General features: G+C 35.3%; 1 protein-coding gene across 10 annotated transcripts in view; it reads left to right on the forward strand.

Moving 5' to 3' along the window:
• The window catches only part of STRBP (spermatid perinuclear RNA binding protein), a 143,371-nt gene extending 118,395 nt beyond the window's left edge, over positions 1-24,976 (forward strand). For 9 of the 10 annotated variants that reach the window (XM_074211629.1, XM_074211622.1, XM_074211625.1 and 6 more), the window contains 9 exons: positions 363-474; positions 5,317-5,406; positions 6,673-6,872; positions 7,313-7,471; positions 10,543-10,677; positions 11,808-11,948; positions 14,688-14,811; positions 21,114-21,158; positions 24,477-24,976. In XM_074211629.1, the coding sequence (XP_074067730.1) occupies positions 363-474; positions 5,317-5,406; positions 6,673-6,872; positions 7,313-7,471; positions 10,543-10,677; positions 11,808-11,948; positions 14,688-14,811; positions 21,114-21,158; positions 24,477-24,553 (1,083 nt within the window). In that variant the 3' untranslated portion in view covers positions 24,554-24,976. The remainder of the gene's footprint in view (positions 1-362; positions 475-5,316; positions 5,407-6,672; positions 6,873-7,312; positions 7,472-10,542; positions 10,678-11,807; positions 11,949-14,687; positions 14,812-21,113; positions 21,159-24,476) is intronic. The other variant, XM_074211630.1, reaches the window with a different exon arrangement.
• The last annotated feature ends 1,991 nt before the right edge of the window (positions 24,977-26,967 follow it).

Below are 26,967 nucleotides of genomic sequence, written 5' to 3' on the forward strand. Positions count from 1 at the left end.
CAGAAGCATTGATAATCCAGAAAGCATCTATAAAGAGGAGGTCATTCCCTTAGGAAAATACTCAGTTCCCCATCACCATAGGTGTTCAAATAGTGATTAGATGACAACTTGTCTGGGAGGTTGTAATGGGGGATTTCTATTCATTTTAAGAGATTGATGAAATCCTAGACTATGATGTTTTAATGGTGAATATTATTCTCTACTCTGTTAATCTTAGATTTTTGTCTTCATGATAAGGTGTCTTTCCTGTTGATCCTATAACTTTCTTACTGATGGTTCAGGATTCTTTTGGAGTGGGGGAATAAGTGGGGAAGATATGCATGTTAATGAATGTGACTATATGAAAAAAATTTTTTCTTCAGCATGCACTCAGACTATCAGCTTTTGGTCAGATTTACAAAGTGTTGGAGATGGATCCCCTCCCATCTAATAAACCTTTCCAGAAATATTCCTGGTCTGTTACTGACAAAGATGGTGAGTAATTATTATTTGTTGGGGGTGGGGGAGGGATGGTGGAGAATATTCAACCCTTGGGCCTGAATAAATTCTCTATTCTAAATTCTGTTGAGCTCTTAACTTTCTGTATGCAAAGAGATAGGAGTAATAGAAAGAGTTCTGAATTTGAAATTTTGAATACCACTGACTTATGTGACTTTGATAAGTCAGTTAACCCCTTTTGGACTCAGTTTCTAATGTTAAAGTCAGGGTAGTTAGGTAAAATTCTTTCAAGTTTCATATCTAACTTCCTTTGATCCTTTCTGCCAGTGAAATTTAACTGGTTATCTAAGGCATTTGGAAGAAAGTAAAAAAAACTCTCCCCTTTTCTTCAATACCTACACGACTTCGTTCTGCCATTCTTAAAAGAGAATCTTGATGTAACCAGAATTGAATAGAATTATATAAGTCAAGGATCTCTGTGTTTACATCATTACTTAAGAATGAAACTAGATCTCTCTGGACCATGTCTCATACAAACTGAGGTAGCTGGATTACATGATCTCTAAGGTTACTTCTGTTTCTAACAGAAACACGTCTCTTAAGATAAAAAACTTGTTTATTGTTCATGATACCTAGCATGAGGATTTGTCACAGTATGCCTTTGATAAATATTTACTGGAAAGAATTAGTAATTTTCCTTGCAATTTTATTCTTGGTTTTACATAGTTGACCGGTTTTTCAGAAAGATAAGAAGACATTCTTTAGAATGAAAAACCTCCCTGTATGGGTACATGCTTTACCCGGTTTTCCTAAAGTGGGTTTACTTTCCTTGAATGAGCCTTGGGCCAGTAACATTTAATTTGCCAGCACTACGAATCTAACTAAGGAGAATAGTATTTGTCGAACCTTCCTTCAACAATGCCATATTGTCTAAGGAGGCTGCATGAGATGAAGAAACAGATTTGGAAAGGTTAATGACTGGAACCCTAATATTTGTAACTTGTTGTGCTCATTCAACTACATTAAGTTGCTACTATCTTACTGAATAAAATCTGAAGCTGTATTTTTCAAAGAAAATCCCTTCCGTTGTTTTTTAAATTTTTATTTTTTTGATATTTTACAAATAATTTTATTTGCAGTGTCTACTGGCACGTGCTTGGAAAGAGGCAGCAAAGTAGAGATGATAATGCTTGGGCAAAACACTTCCTTTCTCTAAGTCTTTTTAAGTCTCTTTTATGCTCTAAAATTTATGATTTCCTTGAATGGCTTGTTCACAGCGAAGAAAGCTTTGCCCATTGACACATCATTTAATGTGATTGAGCAGCAAACTTACACAGTTTAAGCCAGCTTGTGAATTCTAGACAGGCTGGAGGAAGCAGCTCATGTTATATTTAAATGAACTGGAGTGTGATTGGAACAGACTTCAGTTCCCCTTAACTTTTCTCCTATTATTTGCTTTAAAAAGTACATATTATTTTCTATTGGAACAGACATCAAGATTGATCTGAGTGGGACATATTGATTAATAGAGGTAGCTGAAGTCAATATTTTCCTCTTAAGAGACAGTAAATCTTGGTGATTACAGAATATGGAGTTAATCTCTGTATTGTTCCAACCTTTTGTGAAAACATCTGCAAAGCTTTCTATTGTGGTATCAGTTTATTGAGCATTGAAGAATGATTTAAAGAGGCAAGAGCCCTAGGCTGGAAGCCAACACACCGAGGTTCTCATCTTGACTTTTTTACTGTCTGAACTTTGGCAAATCACTTAACCTCTTTGACCTTCATTTTTCTCTTCTTAACATGATTAGGTTGCATTGCATAGTCTCTAAGGTCCCCTTTTAATCTTACTACTTGAGATGGTTCTGTAAGTCCCCTCTGCACTTTTCACCTTTTTGGCACCTCATAAAAAGATTTGAATTCAAATTAGCATTATGAAATATGAAACTTATTGAAGTTATCTTTGAACTTTTAATGTAAATGATATAGAACATGAGCACTTGGAAAACCTGAAATATGTTGGTTTTGCTAGTTATTCTATGGTCCAAAGCTAAAATGAGCCTCACCCTGCTCCTTCTAAACATAATATAAATATAAATATATTTAAAAAAATCAGTGTATAAAATGCCAATTGTAGGTAATAAGGATATTACTTATATTTGACATATTTATTTATAAAATTTGTAGAAACAGATTTTGAGAAATAGGATATGTCCTCCTAGGATGTGGTAATGGTTATAGGAGGGGACAATCCTTAGGGTTTCTGGCAAAAATAGAAACAATTTGCTGTTTAACCAACAGGACCCAAATGGTGACCAAGTGGGTCTTGGCCAGGGACCTGGCCAAGTTGGACAGTCAATTAGAGCCAGAGTGATTTGAGGCCTGTGAATCTTAACTTATTTTGTCAGATTTCAGATCAAAATTTACATTCCTTAGGGCAGAACCACCCACAGGTAAAGATATCCTTTGTGGACAGAGAGAAGGTAAGAGGAAAAAAGGAGAGGAGCAAGAAACTCAACTAGCCAGTAGTAGGGCAGCTCTTAGGTTGTTGTTTGTTCTTTGTTCTGGAAGAAGACCATGACATTATGGATTTGAAGCCATTACATACAAGTGATTTTGATTTAAGTGAGGGAGTGCTGTGTGGAATAATAACCCACCTCACTTTGACCTGTGTAGCCATCTGAGTCCAGCGTCCAGATAAGGTCAGGATGACTAAGGTCCTGGACAAGGTTAAAGAGGTCATTCTCTACCTCATTTTCTTATCTAACCTTAATCACTGAATGGGCATTGCCTCAGAGATCTATTAAAGAGCTTAGTTTTGAAAGGCCAAGGTCTTTCACTGTATCTGGGATGCTATCTTCAGTTATCCTGATCCATATTTGGCCAGTTAGAGAGACTGCGCAATGACTAGTGACTCTGCATTAGTGACTAGTGACACAGTGATTACTCACAGTGCCAGTGACTCCGCACAACCTCTTCACCTTAAATCCATCTCAATTACATGTTATGGAATCATATCTTTGATATCACAGTCTTCTTCAAGAATGAAGGGTGAAGGAGGCGGCTAGGTGGTGCAGTGGATAAAGCACCAGCCCTGGAGTCAGGAGTACCTGGGTTCAAATCTGGTCTCAGACACTTAATAATTGCCTAGCCTGTGTAGCCTTGGGCAAGTCACTTAACCCCATTTGCCTTTCAAAAAAAAACCCTAAAAAAAAAAGAATGAAGGGTGAATACTAACAGTAATGCTTTTAATATGTGAACATCTTTTAAGCAAAATCACTTCATAACTCTGGCTTTAGTTCTCTTTAAGATAAAAATTGTAGTTTGCATGATCTCTTAACATCACTTTCAGCATTATTTCCTGTGTTCATTCATCATCACTCTGAAATTCATGGTTCTTTCTTGTTATGTAGGGATAATAATAATTTAACTGTCTACTGCTAAAGGACTGTTGTCAAAACCAATAGTTTATATTAAGTTCTGTGCAAATGTAAGTTGGGCTATTTTTTCCTATCAAAAATTAAATTTTTGGCCTAATCTGATACTGGCCAACAATAAAATCTGACAGATTTTATTGAGTACCTACTATGTATTCAACTTTGTTCTAGATGTTGAAAGGAGGTATGTGTTCTGATTTTCAAAAAAAAATAGAAACAATTGCTTTCAAGAAACATAGTATAGTGTTATTACTGTTATTCTAAAGGAATAGAATGACTATGATTCCATGAGATAAGTATCCAAAATATTTACTGTTGAAAATAAACTGTAAAAGAGTAGTTAGGAAAGACTTCCTGGAGAAAAAGGTATGTGAAATGGATATTGAAAGGATTTTTTTTTTTTAAAGCAGAGGCAAGGGAGGAGGAGGAAGGGATACCAATACAGTCTTTAGACTGTAGTTTCAAAGCACAGACCTACTTCACACACTTTCTTAGAGCTGGGAGGAACTATATAGATGGGGACATCAAGACAGCTAAAGTTGTTTCCCCAAGGTGAAGGTGGTAATGGCAAGACACACTTCAGTGTGTATAATTAGTTTTATTTTTAATCAAATGGTACATATATGAACAGATAAATAACATTTGGCAGAAATTCATTGACTAAAAGGCTGTAAAATTGCTTTTTCAGAATATTCTTATTTGAATGAGGAGAGAAGCAACTTGGTGTAGTGAAAGTATACTAGAATTGGGCTTTAGCAAAGATGAGGTTTGACTTAAGCACATGGTACCTTTTTGAATTTATTTTTTACTTTTATTTAGTTTTTTTTAATTTAATTTAATTTTTTAAATTCTCATTTTGTACAAATTTTTTTTACATTAATAAAATATTCTTGTTTAATAGTAAATAAAATACCCCTCCCCCATGAATATAGACTTGCTTGGGCGATAAAGTAAAGGGGAGAGAAAAAAAATTAAAATTAAAAAAATAATAATAATTGTAGGTATGGCCAGGTGGCTCAATGGACGAAGCACCAGCCCTGGAGCCACAAGCACCCAAGCCCACATCCAGCCCCGTAGACCCAGCAATCACCCAGCCATGTGACATGCAAGCCACCCGATCCCCACTGCCCTGCAAAAACCAAAAAGAAGAAAAAAAAGACCCAAAATAAAATAGTAATAATAGTAGGGGTGGCTGGGTGGCAGACAGAGCATTGGCCCTTGAGCCAGGAGCACCCGGGTTCAAATCCGGCCTCTACCTTTTTGAATTTAACTAAGTCTCTTCAACTTAGCTCCTTTTTTTTCCATCTGTAAAATGAGAAGAATAGTACCTGTTACTACCATTTTTGTGCAATTGTTAAAATGACAATTTTTTTATGAGTGACAGAATTGTGATTGAATATTCCTTTTTTTTTGATTAACACATCCTTTTATGCATTTCTCAGGTGCTGGTTCCTCAGCTCTGAAGAGACCTTTTGAAGATGGATTAGATGATAAAGATCCCAATAAAAAGATGAAGCGAAACTTAAGGAAGAGTAAGTTGAGATTGTACTCTCCATATTTCTTCAGCTAAAATAACTGTGACCTGGAAAAAATTTCTTGCATCAAAGAGAACATATTCAAAGATGAATTTTGGAATTTTGAGAATATTGAAAGGAAAATTTTGTGTTTTGGCTCTGAGGTGGATGATACTGATATTAATGCAATGATTATTTCTTTAGTGTTTGGCTTACTTTCTTAAGTTCATTGCCATCTCATGTGCAATTATAGTGCAGTATTTAACAAATTCTTCTATTATCATCTGCCCGTTATTCATCATGCTGTGAAGAAATTATGCGCATGGAGCATATAATTTGACAGCTCCTAATCTGGTGAACAGGCTTTGAGAAGAACCTGTAAACCAACTGTCTTATCTAAAGATCAACTTAGAAAAGCATAGAGGTTTATCACAAGAAATTTGACCACTGGGTGAAAAGAAACTTTTTTGAACCATAGTATTTTCATGAAGACCATTTAATAATTTGCAGTTTATATCAGTAAATGTAATAACCTACTACAGTAATGACAGTTCTTTAATACACTGAATTAAATGAGATTATTAAGAGAACTTTCTGTCAAAGGCCTACACTGATGCTTTTTGTAGTATGCAAATGACTCGGGGTTCTAGATAGGCTGTTCCAGCCAATTGCATTGCTTTGACAAGTCCTAGAGAAATTAAAGGACTATGACCAACCTGGTTAAAAACAGGAAGGCAATTCTTCACCATTGAGCACTTAGCCACCACTTCATGATGGTTTTTTCCTAGTCATAGCCTCTAATAGAATTGTAGACTTAGTTCTAGAGGGACTGTGATGGCTAATAATGCAGTAGACACCTGTACCAATGAAGTGCCTAATCTTGAGTCTGAATTAATTAGCATATTCTAATGCATTTCTTGAATACCTGGCATCTTACTTTGTGCTAAGGATACAGAGGAATAAAAAAGAACATGATCTTTGACTGCAAGGAGCTTATAGAGGAAAATAGCATGTACACCTACTTCTTAAGTAAACAGAAAATGTTTACAAAATGCAGACTTTTTTTTTGAGGAAGGGAGCTCTTGAACCGAGCTGTGAAGAATCTTTGAATTTCTGTGAAGCAGAATAGAGGTAAAAGGCAGTTGTTGGCAATTTTGTTCCTTGCTTCCCCCCTCTTATAACTGGTGCTGCTTTTCTTGAGCAAAGATTATTTAGCTACAAGGACTATAAAGTATTTCTCAATTATTTAAATTTTTCATTTTTCTTGTTCTCATCATCTTCTAGTTCTGGACAGTAAAGCAATAGATCTAATGAATGCCCTGATGAGACTAAACCAGATCAGGCCTGGTCTCCAGTATAAACTCTTATCCCAGTCTGGCCCTGTTCATGCACCAGTATTCACAATGTCTGTAGATGTGGATGGCACAACTTATGAAGCATCAGGACCATCTAAGAAAACAGCAAAACTTCATGTAGCAGTGAAGGTAAATTCATTGAGCTTTTATTTAATATGTTCTCACACCTTTTGTCCCTAAATTTACATTTTCTCATATATGAGCACATTCATGAGAAATCCTTTGACTGTTATTATTAATAGATGCCTGGTCTCATGTTGACTTTAATAATTAAAAATACCAATATTTAGAGTAGGGACTTTAGAAACAACTTTAGAATTTCATTCTGTTACTATTTGAACTTGATTTCTCTAGCTTGTAATTTCCAGTTTTTCTATCTCTCTTTCTCTTACAATATAACACTGGTTGACTCCCCCCCCCCCCCCCCGAATTAAAGGTTATATAGATAAAGATAAAAATTGAACATGGAAAACTTTGATGGTGTTTCATGCTTTCCTTTCATCCATATAATTAGCTCTTTGGTTTAAAGTATATTATTTTTAACTAATTAGCATTTTATATTCATGTAGGTTTTGCAGGCAATGGGCTATCCAACAGGCTTTGATGCAGATATTGAATGTATGAGCTCTGATGAAAAGTCAGATAATGAAGGCAAGAATGAAACGGTGTCTTCAAACTCAAGCAATAATACTGGAAATTCTACAACTGAAACCTCCAGTACCTTAGAGGTATTAGTTATTTCTTCAAATCCTTGAATGTGAGAAAGGTTTGTCAGTAACATCTGCAGAGGGTCCATGAAAAAAAAGCTCTATAGTCATTATTAATTTGGAACATTTGCAATATTTCAGTAATGTGATTAGCAAAGGGTAAGAGACAGGGAGATGTAGGAGAGGTAGCATGGTATAGTGGAAAAAGAAGAATGATGGATTTGAAATCAGGAGAATTGATACAAATTCTGATGTTGACATTCAGAGACTGAATGGTCATGGAGCCATGGTCATTTTCCTTAAGTTCCCATTTCCTCATCAGTAAAATGAAGATTGTACTTAAATTCTCCACCGTAAAGCACAATTGTTGAGAAAATATTTCATGAGATACCATACCAATATGATTTTTGATTTCTGTTTGTCAGAATTGACATTGTTACAGACTTATACAATGAAAATAGCACTACCTAAACTTTAGATTTAGAGCTTTGAATTTGCCCAGTGTTTGACGGGACCTCCAGTAGGTGAGATAAATATTAGTGAGGTAGTTGGCATTAGACTAGAAGTCAGTAGATCAGGATTGAAGTCCAACTCTCAATATCTTATTAGTTATGATGGTGAGTGTCTCTCTAAACTTGAATTTCCTTGTCTATAAAGTGGGAGGAATAACACTTTGCAGGATGTTCTACAGATCAAATGAGATAATATATAGAATGTGGTTTATAATAGAAAATACTGTGTGAGCTAAGAATGAAATTTTATACTATTCCTTCAGAAGACATCCCTCACTGAACTTAACATTTAGAGAACTAGGTTTCAATATGTCCAGATAAAGAAAAAATTTTGTTACTGTCTTTGCTTTCTGAATATTTATTCATTATCAACAACATAAGTCACGGCCTTACTGAATTTTTGACACGTTTGATGTGTCCTGCTCTTTCAGAAATTCTGGATACAAAAGAAATAAATGGTATGTTCCTTCTCACAAGAAAATTGGCATCTATTTGAGGAAATGCCATAAGAGTGAGAAAGTTTAGAAAACAACTGTTCATTCTGAAATACTGAAAAATTTACAACTCCATCTAGGTATTAGAAGATGCTAACATGGTACATGAGAAGGGGGAACATATCACAATATGGATTGTGATAAAAATTACAAAATGTGTGGGTGTGAGGGGGATTTTTTTAGTGTATATTTAAGAATATGTTTATTGGGTTTTAGATAGAATTACGGAGGGGAAAAATATATCTATGAAATACAACTTTGTAACCATGAGGATGGGAGGTTTCATCTCCCTTTCTTCCCACTAAAACAAAATGAAGTAATACCACCATTGAAATGTGGCACAGTTTTGAAAAGATAGTTAATAACAATATTTTACTTTGATGGATCTTATTGATAATGACTGTTTTTTTCTACATAAATAGCATCCTGGGAATGGTTGATTCCCAGCTTGTGAATAGTGGACTACTGGAGGTCTGAGGAGTTATTCAAAGAGATTCATGAATTTGTATGTGTACCCAGCATTGCTATTTTTATCATCACTGGGATTTATTACTATTATATGAGATTCTGTGAAAGTTTGCATTAAGAGACTATTATACTCAAAAAATATTCAGAATCAGCACCTTAGGTTCAGTAGTTGCTGTGATTGTAAATTATTCAGTGATGATAAGACTTACTGTTTACTGCTATGATGCTCTGTTAACTGGTATAGTCTCTTGAGCTTGTATGTGAAGTCTTTCTAACTTGGTAGAAGTTGTCAGCATTTGTACTCTACCAAGGAATAGCTTTCCTTCAGGAAGCTAAGGTCATGACTTCCCCAAAAGGAGATATGGGAGCAGAACTTGACTGGGTGGGAGCAGTAATAACCTAGATTCACAAGTTATTTGTTGTTAGCTTGCAAAAATTGAAATTTTAGAAACTGGATTAAGAATTTTAGAAATGTGGTTAGTTTTAACATGTTCCCAAGTAAAAATGCTTCCTGACAAAGAAGCAAGAATATTTGCTGAAATTGGACATTTTGGACTCTTTCTCACACTCTGATAAGCATAAGCCATTTAATGAACACAGATCGGTTAATGAAGAGCCCTTTGCTCCCCTAGATTGATAGGTTTTGAGGTCTGGAAAATGAGGATAATAATAGTTGTTATTTATTAGGTGTAGACTCTAGCAACTTGCATATTAGTATCAGTTAGCTCATCTGTAAAATGAAATAATGCTGTTTCATTCCCTCCATAGGTCTGTTGAGAGAAAACTTAGAACTTAATGCTATAGATTTGGATTATTAATTTTATTAATGATGTGCATTATTTCCCCTACCACTTGGCTATTTTTAATGCCTTTTTTAAAATAGAAGTTATAGTGATGCTTCTTTGACACTGTGGATATTGGTAAATAGTCTAGGTATAGCTACAGGGACTGGAAAGTTATTTTTCTTCCTTGAGAATGGCATAGTTTGGAAAAGTAAGAGTGAATACTGAATTGGGAATCTACACACCTGGGTTCTATACCTCTCACTAATAATAATAATGGTGTACATTTTAATAACACTATTGTTTTCAGAATTCCTTTAAAGTCTTCTTTCAGGATGTAATACTACCTTGTGATGAGAAAGTAACCCTGGATTTTGGAAGATTGTTAGCTTGTTATCAAGTCTCAAGTTTGGGTCCAATGATGAACTTATCATCTGAGCACAAGCCTAATTAAGCTTAAAGCAGTTCTCTCATCAGATTGGAGTAATAGTGATAAATTATTCAATGACAACAATTTATAAAAGACTCCTGATAATCTCTATCAGGAAAAGGGAGGAAGGACACTGATAAAATCATAGATCTTTAGAAAGTAAAAAAAGAAAAGTTTTCTAATTTTTCTACAGTACTTTAACCATTATAATATTGTGAAGTAAGGAGTACAGGTTATTTTTTTTTTTTTTGCTCAATCATTTGTTTTACAGAATGTATTCTAATCTTACATAGCCGGTAGTGCAAGAGTTTGTTTTCCTAGAACAAGTAATTTAGGGAATTCAGATTTCTGAAACTTATGTGATCTAATATATTCACCAAGTTAATGTTTCCTTTTTTTTTTTCAGGTAAGAACTCAGGGCCCTATCCTTACAGCAAGTGGTAAGAATCCTGTCATGGAGCTCAATGAAAAAAGAAGAGGTCTTAAATATGAACTCATCTCTGAAACAGGTGGAAGCCATGATAAGCGATTTGTTATGGAGGTGGGTTTAATAAGAACTCAGTCAGTCTTTGAGTCATTTCAGAGGAATTGTCTCTCTAGAAATGTACAACTTTAAGTTTTCTGACTGAAACACTACTCTTCAGAGAAAGGGAGATGATAGTTCCATTTTCTTCTTCCTTCTATTATATTTGGAGCATTGAGACTCATTCTTGGTAAATAACAGTTTAGGAAGTGCATTGAAAGTCTGCAATGTGTCTGGTTTACTTTGAGCAAATCTAGGGTGGAAGAGAGGCAGATTTTGACCTAGTATAAAACTTTTATTTAGTATCCAAAAGGAGAATGGAGTACCTCAGAAGAAGGTAGTAAGCTCCTCATTACTGATATTTTTAAAGAGAGGCAAAATTATTACCTTTATAAGGCTCCTAATTCCTTGACATTTTTAAATGCTATTCTATCTGAAGGAAGATAACTAAGATGATGAGAAGGAATGTGAAAGGCACTGTGAATGTTTTGCCTAGAACTACTTCCTTTATGCAGCTGAAAGCACTACCATGGGAAGAAGGACTGGATTGATTCCCCTTTGCTCCAGATGGCAGAAGTAGGAGTAATGAAGAGAAACTGCAGAAGGTCAGAGTTTGGCTAGATGTACAGATCAGATCCACCCAAAGTGGAATGAATTGCTTCAGACAGTATGCAGTTTTCTCCCATTATAAAGCCTTCAAACTAAGGATGATCAATCATTTTTCTGGGAGTTGTAGAGAACATTTATGGGTATCTCTGAGATTTTCTGATTCTTTCCCTTATTTTGAGTATATTTCTGCTTGAGTCTTTATGTCCAAATTACCAATACCATTGGAGCTGAAAAGGTTGTGGACGAAAACAAGAAATTAGGAGTAGGAAAGATGGTCAAAAGACTCATCTTGACAGAGCAAAAAAAAAAAAAAAAAAGAGAGAGAGAGAGAACTCTCTCTCCCAACTGAGATTAACTTTTTTGGGGACACATTTTAACTTATATTCTTCATGGAATCTTGTATACTTAGATAATTTTTTGTACTGGCATTGGAGAGAGGGGGCAGAATTCCTCCCTGATTTAATTATTTCTGTTTAAAAATCTTAACAAACTAGAATATGACATCTTTAATGGGTAAAAGTGCAATTATTTTATTTTAGGTAGAAGTAGATGGACAGAAATTCCGTGGTGCAGGTCCAAATAAGAAGGTAGCAAAAGCCAGTGCAGCATTAGCTGCCCTGGAGAAGCTATTTTCTGGACCCAATGCAGCAAATAATAAGAAAAAGAAGATTATTCCTCAGGTATGATTTATTGTCTTAAATTTTGTTTTAATTTACCAAATTTTGCTGAGTAGGTCTTGTGCTAGGTACTGACTTTGTTAGATTACTTCTTATATGAGATTTTAAAAATTTTTTGTATTAGTTCCCATTCCACCACATAGACCATCTCTTCATAACTTAGCAGTTTTCTTTTCTTTTTTTTTTTTTTTTTTTTTGGTGATGTATTGTGATGAACAATTCCTGATGACCACTGTCTGCTCTTAATGAGGTTGGTAATATATCATATAACATCTTGTTATTATCTACTTGAGGGCTTTCTGACGTATTATGGCCCACTAGAGTTTGTATATCTGTGCTATGAAATTTGAAATCAATGGGGTGTAGGTTTTGCAAAATACACCTGGAGTTTGTAAGAGGGGGTTTAGGGTGTGTTCTGTATCTGTCTTTATATCATATTTCAACACACCTGATTCAGTTCCTTACATTGGTTCAGCAAAACAAGTCTTCATTCCCAAGGAATGAGTTGTCTACTTGGGGAAAAAAACAATAATCAAATAGAATACATATATAGTATTGAATAAGGTCTAAGAACTGGGTGAGCACTAGGATAAGGAAGGCATGGAATGAGAACCATAATATGCTTAAAGGATTATTTAGAGAGCAAAGAAGAGAATGTTAATTTTAGGTGTGTAGGAAAGAGTTCAACAGATGAATAGAGGGTTACTTCAGGGAAAGGTAAGTCGACTGACTAGAACAGAGTTGTCCAAAATGCATGTGGTCTGCAATATAATTTGATTCAACACCCTGTAGGTTTATTGAATGCTTTAATAAACAAAACCGAGCTACCGCAAAACTCACTAAAATGACAAATCAAAATATATTGTCCATTGTTTCAATAAAAAACTTAAAAAAAATTTTTTTTAATTAAAGGCAGTGGGGTTAAGTGACTTGCCCAAGGTAAGACAGGTAATTATTAAGTGTCTGAGGTTGGATTTGAACTCAGGGCCTTCTGTCTCCAGGACCTGTACTCTATCCACTGTGCCACCTAGCTGCCCCAATAAAAACTTTTTTTTTAAGGTTTTTGCAAGGCAAATGAGGTTAAGTGGCTTGCCCAAGGCCACACAGCTAGGTAATTATTAAGTGTCTGAGGCTGGATTTGAACTTAGGTATTCCTGACTTCAGGGCTAGTGCTCTATCCACTGTGCCACTTAGCTGCCCTAATAAAAACTTTTTTAAAAGTAAGATTGGACAAGAGCATTGATTATGAAATACAATGAGGGAAAATGATATTCTTCCTGATAAAGTCCTACTTATTCTATTTCCTTTTTCTTTTTTTACCCCCAATTACATTGGGGCAGGGTATATCATTTTTCATTTTTGTATTCCCATTCCTAAGAACACTATTCTGTATCTAATTGATGCTATTAAATAAGTATTTGAAATAAATTAAGACTGGAAAGGTGATTTGGAACCAGATTTGTTGAGGATCTTGATTATCATGCTAAGGAGTCTTGAACTTTATTTAATGAGAACTAGGGAAAAATTCAAGCTATTTGAACTAAGAGATAATAAAATATTGTGGATCATAATATAGTTGGAGCAGAAAAAAGCCAAAGAGATGGGGGGAGAATGAGGGAACTTTGGAATGAACTGAAAAACAGTGTCTTCATGTATTTTTCACATTATTTTTTTAGGTCTCTTAACTTCGCAGTTTGGTGACAAACACAGTTATTTCTGATATTTAAATTATGATGGGCATGAAAAACTTGTTTTATTTGGACAGGAATTGTCTAACATTGTCAACATTTTCCTGTTTTTTGCTTTAAGCACCTTTTCCTATCCCCCACACAACCCCACCACCCAAGTTAGATTTTGTTTGGTAATTAAAAAACTTGCCCTTTTGCTGTACTATTGGTAATAGTAATAGCTATTATGCTTAAGTTTGCAAAGTTTTTTCTTGTATTTTTGTAAATACAGTAATGCATATGTTGTTGTTATTACCATTTTATGGAAATTTAAGCACTGTGGGGGGGAAGTCACTTTCCCTAAGAGTCATACAACTTGTTACTCTTAGAACTGGAATTTAAATTTAGGACTTCTAAAGATAGAGGACCTTAAAATTATTTTTAATGACCATGGGTTCAAAATCCTAAAGGCTTCTATTTCATTTTTTTTTTCAAATACATATTGCAATAACCTGGTAATAGATCAACTTGACTTCTGATAAATTGTCTGGTGCTTTTTTGTTACAGTACATTATAGTAGAATTCATAAATTTATTTATTAGTTTTAACTGCTAACCTAATCTCTTTAGGATTATTAGCTTTATTTTAATACTTAAAAGATCCATATTAGTTTGGATGCTACCTTTACTGTCATAGATCACAACCCTCTCTATATTAGATATTTTCATGAGTTTCTGTGTCCAGGTTTCTGTTAATGAGTTTTTGTATTTCTCAGCTTGTCCTTGAATGATAGGTATAACTTGAAGGACTTTGAATCCAGGGTCTGATGACAGACTTCTTCATCCAAGGACTCAAGTAGTCAGGAGTGGAAAGGTTTTCTCATCAGAAAACTGGTGACCATGAGTTTAAATAAAATAGAGGGAATAGGATTTGTGTCCCAGGAAAGAATATATATCTTTAAGAATCTGTGGGTCTTCCAAAGTGTCTTGGTGTATATGATAGAAGCACTAAAGAGATTAGATGATGATATTTCCAGTTTCTATAAGTAATGAACAGGATGTGTTATTGATAACAGGCCAAGGGTGTAGTAAATACAGCTGTGTCAGCAGCTGTCCAGGCGGCTCGGGGGAGAGGAAGAGGAACCCTTGCAAGAGGAGCTTTTGTTGGAGCTGCAGCTGCCCCTGGTTACATAGCTCCAGGTAGGATATCATATTTGGGGAGGGGTGTGGTTGGGTGGGAATAAGCATGTATTAAGTGCTTATTATATACCAAGCACTGTGCTGACTAATTTACAGATAGTAATTTATTTGATCCTTCCTATGGGCCTGTGGTAAAGCAGGTTAAATGAACTTGCCCAGAGGCCAGATTTGAACTCAGGTTTCCTGATTCTCGGTCTTTGGGATGTTTAAAATAGGAAAATAGAAAAACAACAAAAAACCCGATCACATTTCTCATACTAACTTTGAGTTGTAGAGATTGATCTAGGACCTCATGACTAGTAAGTAGAAGATCTGAATTTGTCCTCAGATCTTGTGTGTAGTACATTATGCTTCCTGTAGACCCACAGAAGAAGGAAACCCTGAGGCCATTGCCCATGAACTCCCTCTTCTTCCTTCTGTCATTTTGATGTCATTCTCTACTTCTCCTTTTATCTAGATCTAATAATGTGATGTCCTGCGTCCTCTTTCTCCCTTCCCCCCTTCTCTTGCTTTTCCCATTCCCTCTTTTCCTTCTTCAAACTTCTTTGTATTTAATGATTTCTTCTTTAATGCCCTCAGACATCAGTTTTCCCCATTTCCTTTAAAAACCTATATTAGAACCTATCAGTCCCTCATTCTATGTTCTCCTTGTAAAAATTATCCGTACTTGTTGCCTTCACTTCTTTTCTCCTATACCCATTCTGTAAATCCTTGTTACTTTGGCATCTAATTTCTTCATTCAATTTAAACTACTTTTTCCCCTAAGTTACCAGTGATTGCTTAAATGCCAAATTTGATGGTCTTTTCTTGATTTTTATTTTTCTTGGTTCCAGCTTTGTATTGTACTTGACATTGCTGACTCACTTTTTGCTTGAATATTTTTCTCTGAGTTTTCATGATGCAGTTTTACTCTGTTTATTCCCCCTTAGTTTTTTCAGATTACTCCTATTTCTATTGTTGAATTTTCTCCCTATCATGACCTCTCCCTAAAAATTTCTCATTGACCTTTTTTCTTCTATATTCTTGGTGATTTCTTGGATTTCCTTGATTTAGTAACCATTTCTATGCAAATGACCCAGATTTGTCTGAAATCTCTTCCCCTGAACTTCCGTTCTGCACCAATAATTGCCTGTTGGTCACTTCAAATTGTATGTCCTGGATACATCTCAAAATCACCATATTCAAAACAACTGATTTTCTTTCCCTCAGAACCCACTCTTTTTTTTTTTTTAACAGTTTCCTTATTTCTGTCAAAGACATTACTATTCTTCTAGTCCCCTAGGTTTATAACCTTAGCACTCTGCTGGATTCCTCACTCCCTTATCTCACATATCCCATCAATTGCTGGGTACGACCATTTCTATATCACTTCCCTTCTCATAGCTACTTTCTTGTTACTTTTACTTAGATTAGTCACCTAATTGGTTCTGCTCTTTCTCTCTTCCCTCATTCTGATCTTTTCTACACATTGCAAATAAAGAATTTTCGTAAAAATCCAGGTCTGAGCCTGCCACTTTCCCTGCTCATTCAATTTCAATTTCTTCCTATTATTTCTTGCATCAAATATAAACTCTTTAGTTTTTAATGCCTTTTATAGACCACTGTTCTCCCTATCTTTCTAGCCTCATTAGACACTACTGCTCTTGCAGTTTGTTAGGCAACCACACTAGTCCTTTTTGTCTTTTTATTTTCATGCCGTTCTATTTCACCACACCTTCCTTTGCATTGACTTTTCCTCACATTTGAAATACTCCCTTCTTATTCTTGCTTCATCTCATCTTCTCTTCCTATCTATTCCTTCTAAACATGGCTTCCTCTGATTCGTCTATTTTGTATTTTCTATATTTATTCTTATACTTTACTATGGACTTGTTTCCCCAATTACAGTGTACATTCCCTGAGAATAATGATTTATATTCCCAATGTCTACTTCATAGCACAGTGTCATTCATATGGTAGGCAATTTATAAATGTTTATTGAATGATATAAATGTGTATGAACTGATTAACAGAAAATCATCTTGTAACATGTACTTTATAAAAAACCTTTAGTTATTAGTTACATGAGATTATGAGAAGACTTCAAGTTTTGAGCATTGTTTCTTAAGAGGCATGCTCTTGCACATAAAGGGAACTGAACTAAATGAATTCTAATGTCCATTCTGGCTCTAATATTCTCTGATTTTGTTTTTTTCTTTTTAAATCTGCTTCTCTTAAACTTTTCTATACTGCTCTCCAGTATAGCCCTTCAAATTCTTTGAAGATAGTAATAATTTCCTTCCATTTATCCCCCAATATTTTTCTCCAGTTTTTTGCATTGATGATTGTAGCATTTAGTTTTCTCTGATATTCTAGGTTGTTTTGCTAACAATAACTTTATGAAGTAAGTACTAAATACTGATTCTACATACAAAGAAACTGACACTCAGATTATGACTAAAAATACTAGAAATGGGACTTGAACCCAGCTCTTTTAACTCCCAAGTTCATTGCTGATTTCATTATCTCAACCTTCAAAATGCTATACATTGTCCCTTTACCATCCTAGTTGCTTTCCTTTCCAGAAATTTTAACTTGTCAGTGTCATTCTTAAAATTGTGGTCACTGCAATTAAATATAATATTACACAGTCGAGTAGTCTCTCAAATCCTTAGAAAAATTTGCCATATTTTCCTGTAGCTCAGTTCTGTATTTTGCTCTTTTAAATTTTTAAGAGCTTCATTATGAAAGCTGGCTTATTTTGAGTAATATCTTCATTGATGACTTGCTGATAGAGTTGAAAATACTACATAGTGATTGATCAATGTGTGAAACATTGATACTAGACTTTGGCTGAAGTTATTTTGTTTATTTTGACTTAATTTTGTCTCATGTTTTCCATTCCTGTTCATTATTTGAATAATGATGAAGAGTTGTTCCTTCCTTTTTTAAAAAATATTTTAACATTTTACTTGTTTTCCAATTATATACAGTAGTAATATGTATCCATCATTTTTTTTGCAAGCCTCTGAATTCTTTAGTTTTTACCCCCCCCACAGAAGACTGTCTGATAGTCTCTATATTGTTTCCATGCCATACATTGAATATCTTATAAGAGTAAACATAACCCACCCCCCAGTAGATGAGAAACTTCAAGAATAGAGAGAGAGAGAAAAAAAATTATACTTCAGTCTGTGTTCAGATTTCAATGGCTCTGTCTCTGGGTGAGTTGCTTTCTTTATCATAAGCTTTCTTTATCATAAGTCCACTAGAGAAGTTGCTTCAATATTTTTCTCTCAGTTGCTATTACTAGCTGTACCTCCACTCTATTTCTCCCCACTCTCATTCTATTCTCTCTCTCCTTTCATCCTGGCCCTGTCCAAAAGTGTGTTGAATCTGAGTACCCTCTCCCCTGATCTTTCCTCTCTTCTATCACATATTCCCCCCCCCCCCCATTCCCCCTTTCTGGCAGCTTTTGGAATTTTTAGTTTGATTTGGGAGTTTTGGAATTTGGCTGTAATTCCTGGAAGTTTTTCTTTTGGGATCTCTTTCAGGAGGTAACTGGTGAATTCTCTTGATTTCTATTTTACCCTCAGTTTCTAGGATCTCAGAGCAATTTTGCTGTATTAGTTCTTGAAAAATGAAGTCTAGGCTCTTCTCCTGGTTGTGGCTTTCAGATAGCTCAGTAATTTTTAAATTATTTCTTCTGGATCTGTTTTTGAGGTTAGTTCTTTTTCCAATGAGATATTTCACATTTTCTTCTAATTTTTGGCTTTTTTGGCAGAGTTTTATTTCTTCCTGATTTCTTGCAAAGTCATCAACTTCTTCTAGTTCCATTCTGCATTTGAAGGAGTTATTTTCTTCAGAGAGCTTTTTTATCTCCTTTTCCAGCTGGCCAGTTCTGCTTTTTAAGGCATTCTTCTCCTCATTTGCCTTTTGTTTTGCTTTTTCCATTGGGCCTAAACTGGTTTTTAATATATTCAGTAAGCTTTCACCAAGCTTTTTATTTGGTTTTCATGATTTTTCTGCATTGCTCTCATTTCTCCTCCCAATTTTTCCTCCACCTCCCTTAATTGCTTTTCAAAGTCTTTTTTGAGCTCGTCCACACTCTGAGCCCATTTTCTATTTCTCTTGGAGGTTTTGGATGGGGAAGCTTCGATTTTGTCATCATCTGAGTATGTATTTTGATCTTCCATGGAACTAAAGTAATTCTCTATGGTCAGATTCTTCTTTTTCTGTTGTTACTCATTTCCTCAGCCCAAGACTAATTTACAGCACTCCAAGGCTTTGAGGTTGTTTTTTTTTGGGGGGGGGACATTCCACTGGGACCTTTATTCCTCCAAGGTCTTAAGCTCTCTTACCTGTGCTTTGATATGTAGGTGCTCCCCCCACTTCCCTCTGCCCTAGGGCTATACTGTCTCTGGGGGTACAGGCTGCTTTCTCCAGATCCTCGCTGCAGATTCTGCGGCCAGTTCTCACTCCACACTCACCCAGGTGCAGCAGAGTTCTCTCACCACCCCTTCAATCTGTTGCCGGTGATCTCTGGGATGCACTGGGCTGAGCTGCAGCTTTTTTTTTTTCCAGCCCCTGGTCCTGGTGAAACACACCTTTTTACATGGAACTTCTAAGTTATCTTGGACTGGGAAAATGTATCAGTCTTTCTGTGGGTTCTTTCCCTCTAAATTTTGGCTAGAGTCATCCTTTGTTTTTTTTTTTTGCATTTGGGGGGAAGGAGTTCCTGGGAAATGCTGCCTTCACAATGCCATCTTGGCTCTGACCCCTGACTTGTCCCTTCTAATAATAAATTTATTTAATACTTTTTTGTTACAAACCATTCTAACATATGATTCACTTGATTTCCACAACTATCTTAATATTGTTACTGATATTTTATAGATGAACCTTTTCCCCAAACTTTGAAGTGACTTCCCCCATGGTCATTAAGTGAAGGGTATGATTCATATTCAGGTCTACTGACGCTTAAATCTGTAGTTTCCTTTTGTGCTTTTCCCTTTTTATAAGATTAGGAAATACAAGAGTGTGGTGTAGAGGCAAAAGTTGTGGCTTGAAGTGAGAAGCCCAAGTTAGTAGTACCAGTCATTGATGTGACCTTGAGGAAGTAATTTTGTCTGCCGTTTAGTACTAGTATTATAATACTTATGTGAGCTTGGATAAATTAATTCCTCTCTTAACCTTACTTTCTCATCTGTAAAAATGAGATTGTATTAAGTGATCTCCCTTGTTCCCCTCTCTCAGTCTCTAGTAATCCTTTTTGATGTTGTTTTATCATTTCTAATAAATCCATGACTAAATATATTTTATAAATATTATTTAAAATTCTTATTTTTTCCTTTCCTTGGATTTATAGTCACTGAATAATTCATTTTTCCTTTGCTTGTATCCGTGGTGTACTTGTTGCCTGTTGTCTTTCACAGATGCTTACAAGTGAATATCGGTTTTCTTAAGCCCAGATTTGCTTAAATTAGTTATACAATTACTTCTACAATTAATATTGCTAATCTTGACTTCTAAAAAGATTTTAGCATGGTGAAAGGAGTCCTGTAAGGAGTAAGAAGACTTGGGATATAATATAGTTCTGTCGCAGTTGCTGCATGTTTTGGACCATTAGTATTTTAAGAGCGGGAGAACAGTATGATGGAAGGGAAAATTGAATTTGAGTCATAAGACCATATGGGATTTCATTTCTGACTCTGCTTCTTTGGCAGATAATTAAACCTCTCTGGTCTTCATGTTTCTTATCTGTAAAATGACATGGTTGGGCTAGAATTTAGGATCTGTAAGTTCCCTTCTGGTTCTAAATTGTATTGTGTAGTTCAACACCGTCATTTTTTAATAGGTGAAAAAGCTTAAGTTTAGAGATATGGGATATGATTGTTATGACCTTAGAGAGCTAATAAATGTCAGAGCAAGTTAGGGCTCATACTAGAGTCTTCTGGCTCTAGATCTAAAGCTTGTTTTACTTAACTGTTTACCATTGCCTATGTGCACTTATGTTCTCTTGACTCTTATTTCCCCAATTACTTAAATGGGTGGAATTATCATTGCTCCTTCTCCTTCCTAGATGTGTGGTCAAGCAATTGATTTGTAACCTGTATAGAATTATAAGAGTGAGAATCATTACTATTAAGGTACCTTCTAGTTCTGGCATGTTTTAAAGATACTTCCACTTCTAAGAATCATTATAATGCTAAGTAATTATTCTGTGTTTTAGTTAATATGCTAGCCCATTTGTATGAGTCTTTAGTGCAGACGTTGGTTTTGATTTTTTAAGCTTTGATCTCTTCTCTCATTATTTGCTCTAGGTTACGGCACACCCTATGGCTATAGCACAGCTGCTCCAGCCTATGGTATGTACAACCTCTTACTGACCTCTGCCATTCCTGACTCTATCCCAGCAGTCCAAACTCCAGTTTGATTTCAGGGTTTGTATCAATTAACTAGAGGGACCCTAAGGAACTCAATTAGTATGGTGACTACACTAAAATTCACTCAGAACAGTGCCATAACCTTGTGGTTCTTGGTTTGGTTGGAGTAGCTTCCTTCCTTTGTTGCTTTCCCTGGTTGTTGAAGGACTGCTTGTCTAACTGCCTGTTTTCTTACCATATTGAATTTGACTATTTTAAAGAGTTCTCCTTACAGCCAATTTATACTTCATTCAAAGACAGCCTAAGGGCCACAAGCATTATCTGATTGATATTTTGGGGGTGTGCAAATTGTATAGACTGCTCTCAGTTGTAGGTAACATTAATTAGCTATAATTGAACTTTAATGATAATGAATTAAGGGCATGCAATAAATACTAAAAGGCCAAAACAACTATCTATTTACTTCACTTACTTGAAGAATTCATTGCTCCAGAATATAAACTGGGAGTTAAATTCCAGTATAAATTAAAGGGCTAGAGATAGGATGACAATATAGTGTAATGGAATTCATTTTGTCTTGGAAACCAAAACATCCAAATTTGAAATCTGGCTCTAATAAAATCATGCTCTTGACACTGGGCAAGTCAATTTTTGCTTTCTGGGCTTCAGTTTGCTCCTCTTTCAAATGAGGCAATTAGACTCATTGATTTTTAAGGTCCTTTCTAGCTCTCCACAATCCCACTGAGTGACTAATAAAGAGAACCTGGCAGTTCTAGGGAAGATTTCAGTTGACTGGATGGAATCTTCTATCACCACTGAGTAAGCAGTAGAAAGATTACAATAGGCAATCATGGTTTTCCTACCTGGCTCTTTTGGTAACTTTGAATGAGTTTTATGTGGTAATGGAGGCAGAACGTTTTGGAGTCAGTAATATGGTCACACATACTTGCCCTGACTTGGGTTCCAAGTTTTTGGAAATAAGGTTTTTTGGTGTGTGTTGTGTGTGTGTGTGTGTGTGTGTGTGTGTGTGTGTGTGTGTGTGTGTGGTGTGTGAACTGTATTTAGGATAACAAGAAATAATCTGATAGGATCTTCCAGAACTCACATTAGGTAATGCCCTTCCAATTAGTCCCTTTATACGTTTTCATTGCACATAACATTCGAATAATTTTTAACTTGAATCACCTGTCAAATGGAAACCTTTCTTGATCCTGTTTTATTTCCAATAAAATGAAAGACTTGCATCTATATATAGTATATTTAAGTAAAGTCAAAATGAGTTTTAGTTGTTTCTTCAGTCAAGTGCCATTTTTCCACACAGTATAGAGTAAAAAAAAAAACCCCTGATTTTGAGTCATCGTTGTTGTATATAGTCTTGAGGCAGATCTATAAAATAGGAATAATAATTATGTATACTATGATATAAAGTCTTAAGAGTCAGAAGATGTGGGGTTTGAGTTCTGGTTCTAGCACTTGTTTTATGACTAGCTCAATTTTGTCATCTGTAAATTGGTAATTTCAATAGAAATAAAATTACAAACTTTAAAAATGTAGTTGTGAGGATAATATTGTTAATAGAAAAGTGAATTATTATCTCATGGAGTTTTAAAAAGGATCAGCTGAGATAAAGTATGTAAAACTCTTCATGTAGATTGTTTTTGGTTCTCCTAGAACTCTAATGAAAATTTTGAGATTCAGCAATTCATTTTGATAAACTTTTATTGGGTATATTATTTGTTGAGCCCTGTGTTGTGTTTTATTTTAAGGGTTCCTGTTTCTATTCCTATTCCCTGCCAAATTAGAGTCTGTAATAAGTATTTTTTTGAAGTTTTTCCTTTGCCTCATAGCATATTGCTAATCCAAGGGCAGAACAAATTATAACCATAGATAAATGAATACAGGATATAGAAATTAATATGCTAAGTTTGTGAAATTTTTTGTGAATTTTTCTGTATTTCTCTTAGCTTAAAATTTTGAATCTCTTATTGTCTGGTTTTTAAATTTCTTCTGTTTTTTAATTCTCTGCTGAAAATTAGAATTAGTAATTAATGAGTACAGAAAGTTTCAATATATATTCAGTAAATATATTCATTCTCATTTGATCCTTGTAATACCCTTGGAAAATCAGGGGAAGTAATTTTACTCCTTTTTACAGATGAACAAACTGAGTTTTAGCGAGGGTAAGTAACTGGGCCGTGTGTGTGCTAAGTGGTAGAGCCTTAAATCTAGATTGTTGTATTCTTAATCCAGCCATATAAATACAGACAGAATGATGGCCACTTACTATAAGGATCGCACAAACCTTATTTAATACCAGTACCATCCTGTGTCCAAACTACATTCCTCTGTTCCTCCATTGCTCTTTTACCTAATCACTATTCTCTGTCCTCTGTTAATACTTTGCTTCTGTCCACATAGAGCCTGACTTGCAAATGTTCCCATCCTTTGTCCCATATAACTGACTTCAAAAATGTGTGATATTAAATGCCCCCATTTTTCCACATAAAGAATTTTTTTTAAAGAAATGTTCTTGTGATGCAAAACTACTTAAATGGCGCTTTCTTTTGGCTGTAAGGGAAACATGTCTTTTGGCCTTTGTAAAGCTGTTGCATGTTGGGAAACGTTCCTCTGATCATCTGGTGCTCTGAAATACCTGCTGTTGCTGCTTTGTGATTTCTATATAGGTTAAATATGAGCGTACAGAAATAGGGAGCCGATTTTCAAACCCTATCTGAGTATGCAGAAGTTTGCGAGGCCACAAGAACTGATTTAGTTATGAAATTCAAGCCATTAATCTTTCCAGATTTGCCATGTCAATATTATCATTATATTGCCCTCCTTTGTGTTAAGAATTCTATTGGGGGCTTTATTTCATCATTCTTCCCAGTTGTCTAATCTCCAGAGAGCAGATTTGTGTTTGACTTCCACAATTTAGTTTGGTCCTATAAAATGCGTACCACCAAACTTTTAAGGAAAAACCATTTGTATTTTGAAAATGATTTCAGAATTACAACCCAACAGTACTATCCCTGGTCTTTGGTTATTCATAGTAAGATCACTTTTGAGGGGAGGGGAGAGAAAGGGGGTGGATTAGAGCCTTTCCAAAGCAATCATTGTTGGGCAAATATTCATACATAACTAAAGAATAATTGGTGATGCCAGTTGCTCAGCCTCTTCTGAAACGAAGTGCATTGACTGACTAATCTGGAAAAGGTTAATAATATTACTGTTAAGACTTTTAAAGCTGATTTTTGGATTGTTAAACTCATTTGGAGTCCTCTTCGTTTCTTCTCTCTGTAGGTTTACCCAAGAGAATGGTTCTGTTGCCCGTTATGAAATTCCCAACCTATCCAGTTCCCCACTACTCATTCTTTTAGCAAATGGCTGAAGCTAATTCCTATTGATTGAGCAACAATCCAGTCCAGTCCCGAATATTAGAAGAGAGAACAAGCCTTTTTATCCGGTTTCCTTTGAACATATAACTTGCGCAAAAATGATTTGTAAAGAATATCTTTTCCTACTTTTGATTTTTTGATTTTAACAAATGCAAATTTAGTTCTCTAAAACTTGAAAAAAAATACACATAAACCTTCCATTCCCTCATCCCCAGCAAAAAAACCTAGTTCTGTGAAACGTTACCTCATTTTCCGATAATAACTTATACCAGCCCTTCTGTTCTAGGGGAAAAACTAGCCGCTCAAAGTTTGTTTTAAATGAAGTCTCAGATTATGTAAAATTAAATTTGTGAAGGATGTATAGAGTATAAAACAAGGATCACAAATAAACTGTTTTTGTTGTAACACAGAGTAATGCCTGGTTCCTGATGCAGTCATCTGTTCTTGGCCCAGGGTTAACTCATTCAGGCTGCAATTATTTATTTATTTATTCTTTAGTGTGAGAGAAACTTGATTTAATTTCTAATTCTGTAAATATTAACGTATATAATCAGGCCAGTGAAATTGGGGTTTTGACATAGTTTTTTAGCTTATTTTTTATACTTAACTATCTGAGCATCCTTTAAAACATCATAGGACTTAAAAATTAGGGCCATGTTTCATTATTTAGTAGACTACAGATGGACCCTCCCTCATATCTGTAAGCAGATTGCCAAATAAACCACAAAAAGATGTTGTTAATGGTAGGTGAACCCTTAAATTTTGTAGCCTATTATAGACAAGGAACTACTAATACCCTCTTCCTCTATTCCCAGTATGAGTTCAAGATTGATTCTATAAAGAGAAGATTACTTTTAAATGTGGATTTTGCCCAGAGATGAGAGTTGGGAGGCAATGAGAAGAAATATAATGGTTTTTGAGTTCAAGGCAACTTGTTATAGTGGAAAGAACCCCTGAACTAGGAGTCAGGAGCCTTGGATTCAAGTCATGACTTTGACTTTATCATTTAATGTGTGTCCGTTACTGTTTTGGAGCCTTAGTTTCTGCTTCTGTCAAATGAAGGTTGCAGTAAACCATCACGAAGGTCCCTTCCATTTCTGACAAATCAGTGAACCATAAAAGATAACAAGTCAAGCTATCAGTCCTCTTTGTTCTTGTGGCCTTCACTCTGTAAGCTACTGTGTTCACTCCTGGGACTTTACAGGCAGAGCTGATTAGCAATTTTCCTTGGATTCCATGAAGGGTTTTCCTTTTTCCACTTGGAGATCAAAGCAGCAACAAGGTCCCCATGAAAACTTGCTATTCAGTTGTCCCAATTCTTGTTGAGTGCTGCTGTGGAAAGTGACAGATTTCAGCCATGGGTCAGCATTTCTTCTCAGGCTAAGTATTTGAGTTGGTGAAAAGCAAGGGTGGGGGGGGTTGTAAGTAGCCTTGAGATTCTCCACTTCTGTCACTGATCACAATGGGAAAGCTCATGCTGTATTGACTAGAAAACTAATGACTTGTTTGATTTAAGAAATTCACCCCCTCATGAAGCCAAGTTAGTTGTCTTCATGTATTCCCCATTCTTCAGAGTTGACTTTTATAGTTTTCTAAGATCTGTAAGAATGAGGTTTTTTTCCCTCACTCAGATGCTTGATCTGTACACATGAAAATTTTTTGATGTGTATAATAACAGGAAGTACATGATAGGATTTTGGGTCATTGCCATTTAATGAAAATATTTAACTCTCAGTAATGAAAGAGCCTTTGAAATATGGATAAAAGTATGCCCTTTCTTTGTATTTTCCAGCAGTGGGTGATACTTTAATCAAACATATCATTTTTGTTGAAAATGGACCACAAGGGGGTAATTTGAAAGGGTGAATTTTAACCATGGTTTTGATTTTATTCTGCTGACCTATGGATGAAATAAAGCCATCACTGAGAAGAAAAAGCATGGCTGGTAGCATCCAGTTTTTAAAAATTAATCATCCATTAGAACTATGTCTTCTCTTTCATTTTGGAGTCCTACTAATAATTGATGTCTGCAGCTATATTGTTATTTGAAATTGACCGCCCAGTTATTTAAAATTGACCATCCAATTTGAGTTCCAAGTTCTAATCTCTAGAAAATTCTTGGTCATAGCTCACTTGGTGTACTTACCAGAGCCCTCTACAACTCCAAGAAAGGGAGCTGTGCTCTTTTCCAACATGATGGCAGTCATTTCAAACGATTTCTACAGAGTCCATTCTCTCTCTCTCTCTCTCTCTCTCTCTCTCTCTCTCTCTCTCTCTCTCTCTCTCTTTCTTTCTTTCTTTCTTTCTTAATTTTGATGTTTGTTGGGAGTTACTAACCACATTGTAAACTTGCCCAGTTGCCGCATTACTTTACATTTCTCTGCTTTTACTGAAAA

This window comes from Macrotis lagotis, chromosome 1, assembly GCF_037893015.1.
Source record: "Macrotis lagotis isolate mMagLag1 chromosome 1, bilby.v1.9.chrom.fasta, whole genome shotgun sequence".
Taxonomy (NCBI): domain Eukaryota; kingdom Metazoa; phylum Chordata; class Mammalia; order Peramelemorphia; family Peramelidae; genus Macrotis; species Macrotis lagotis.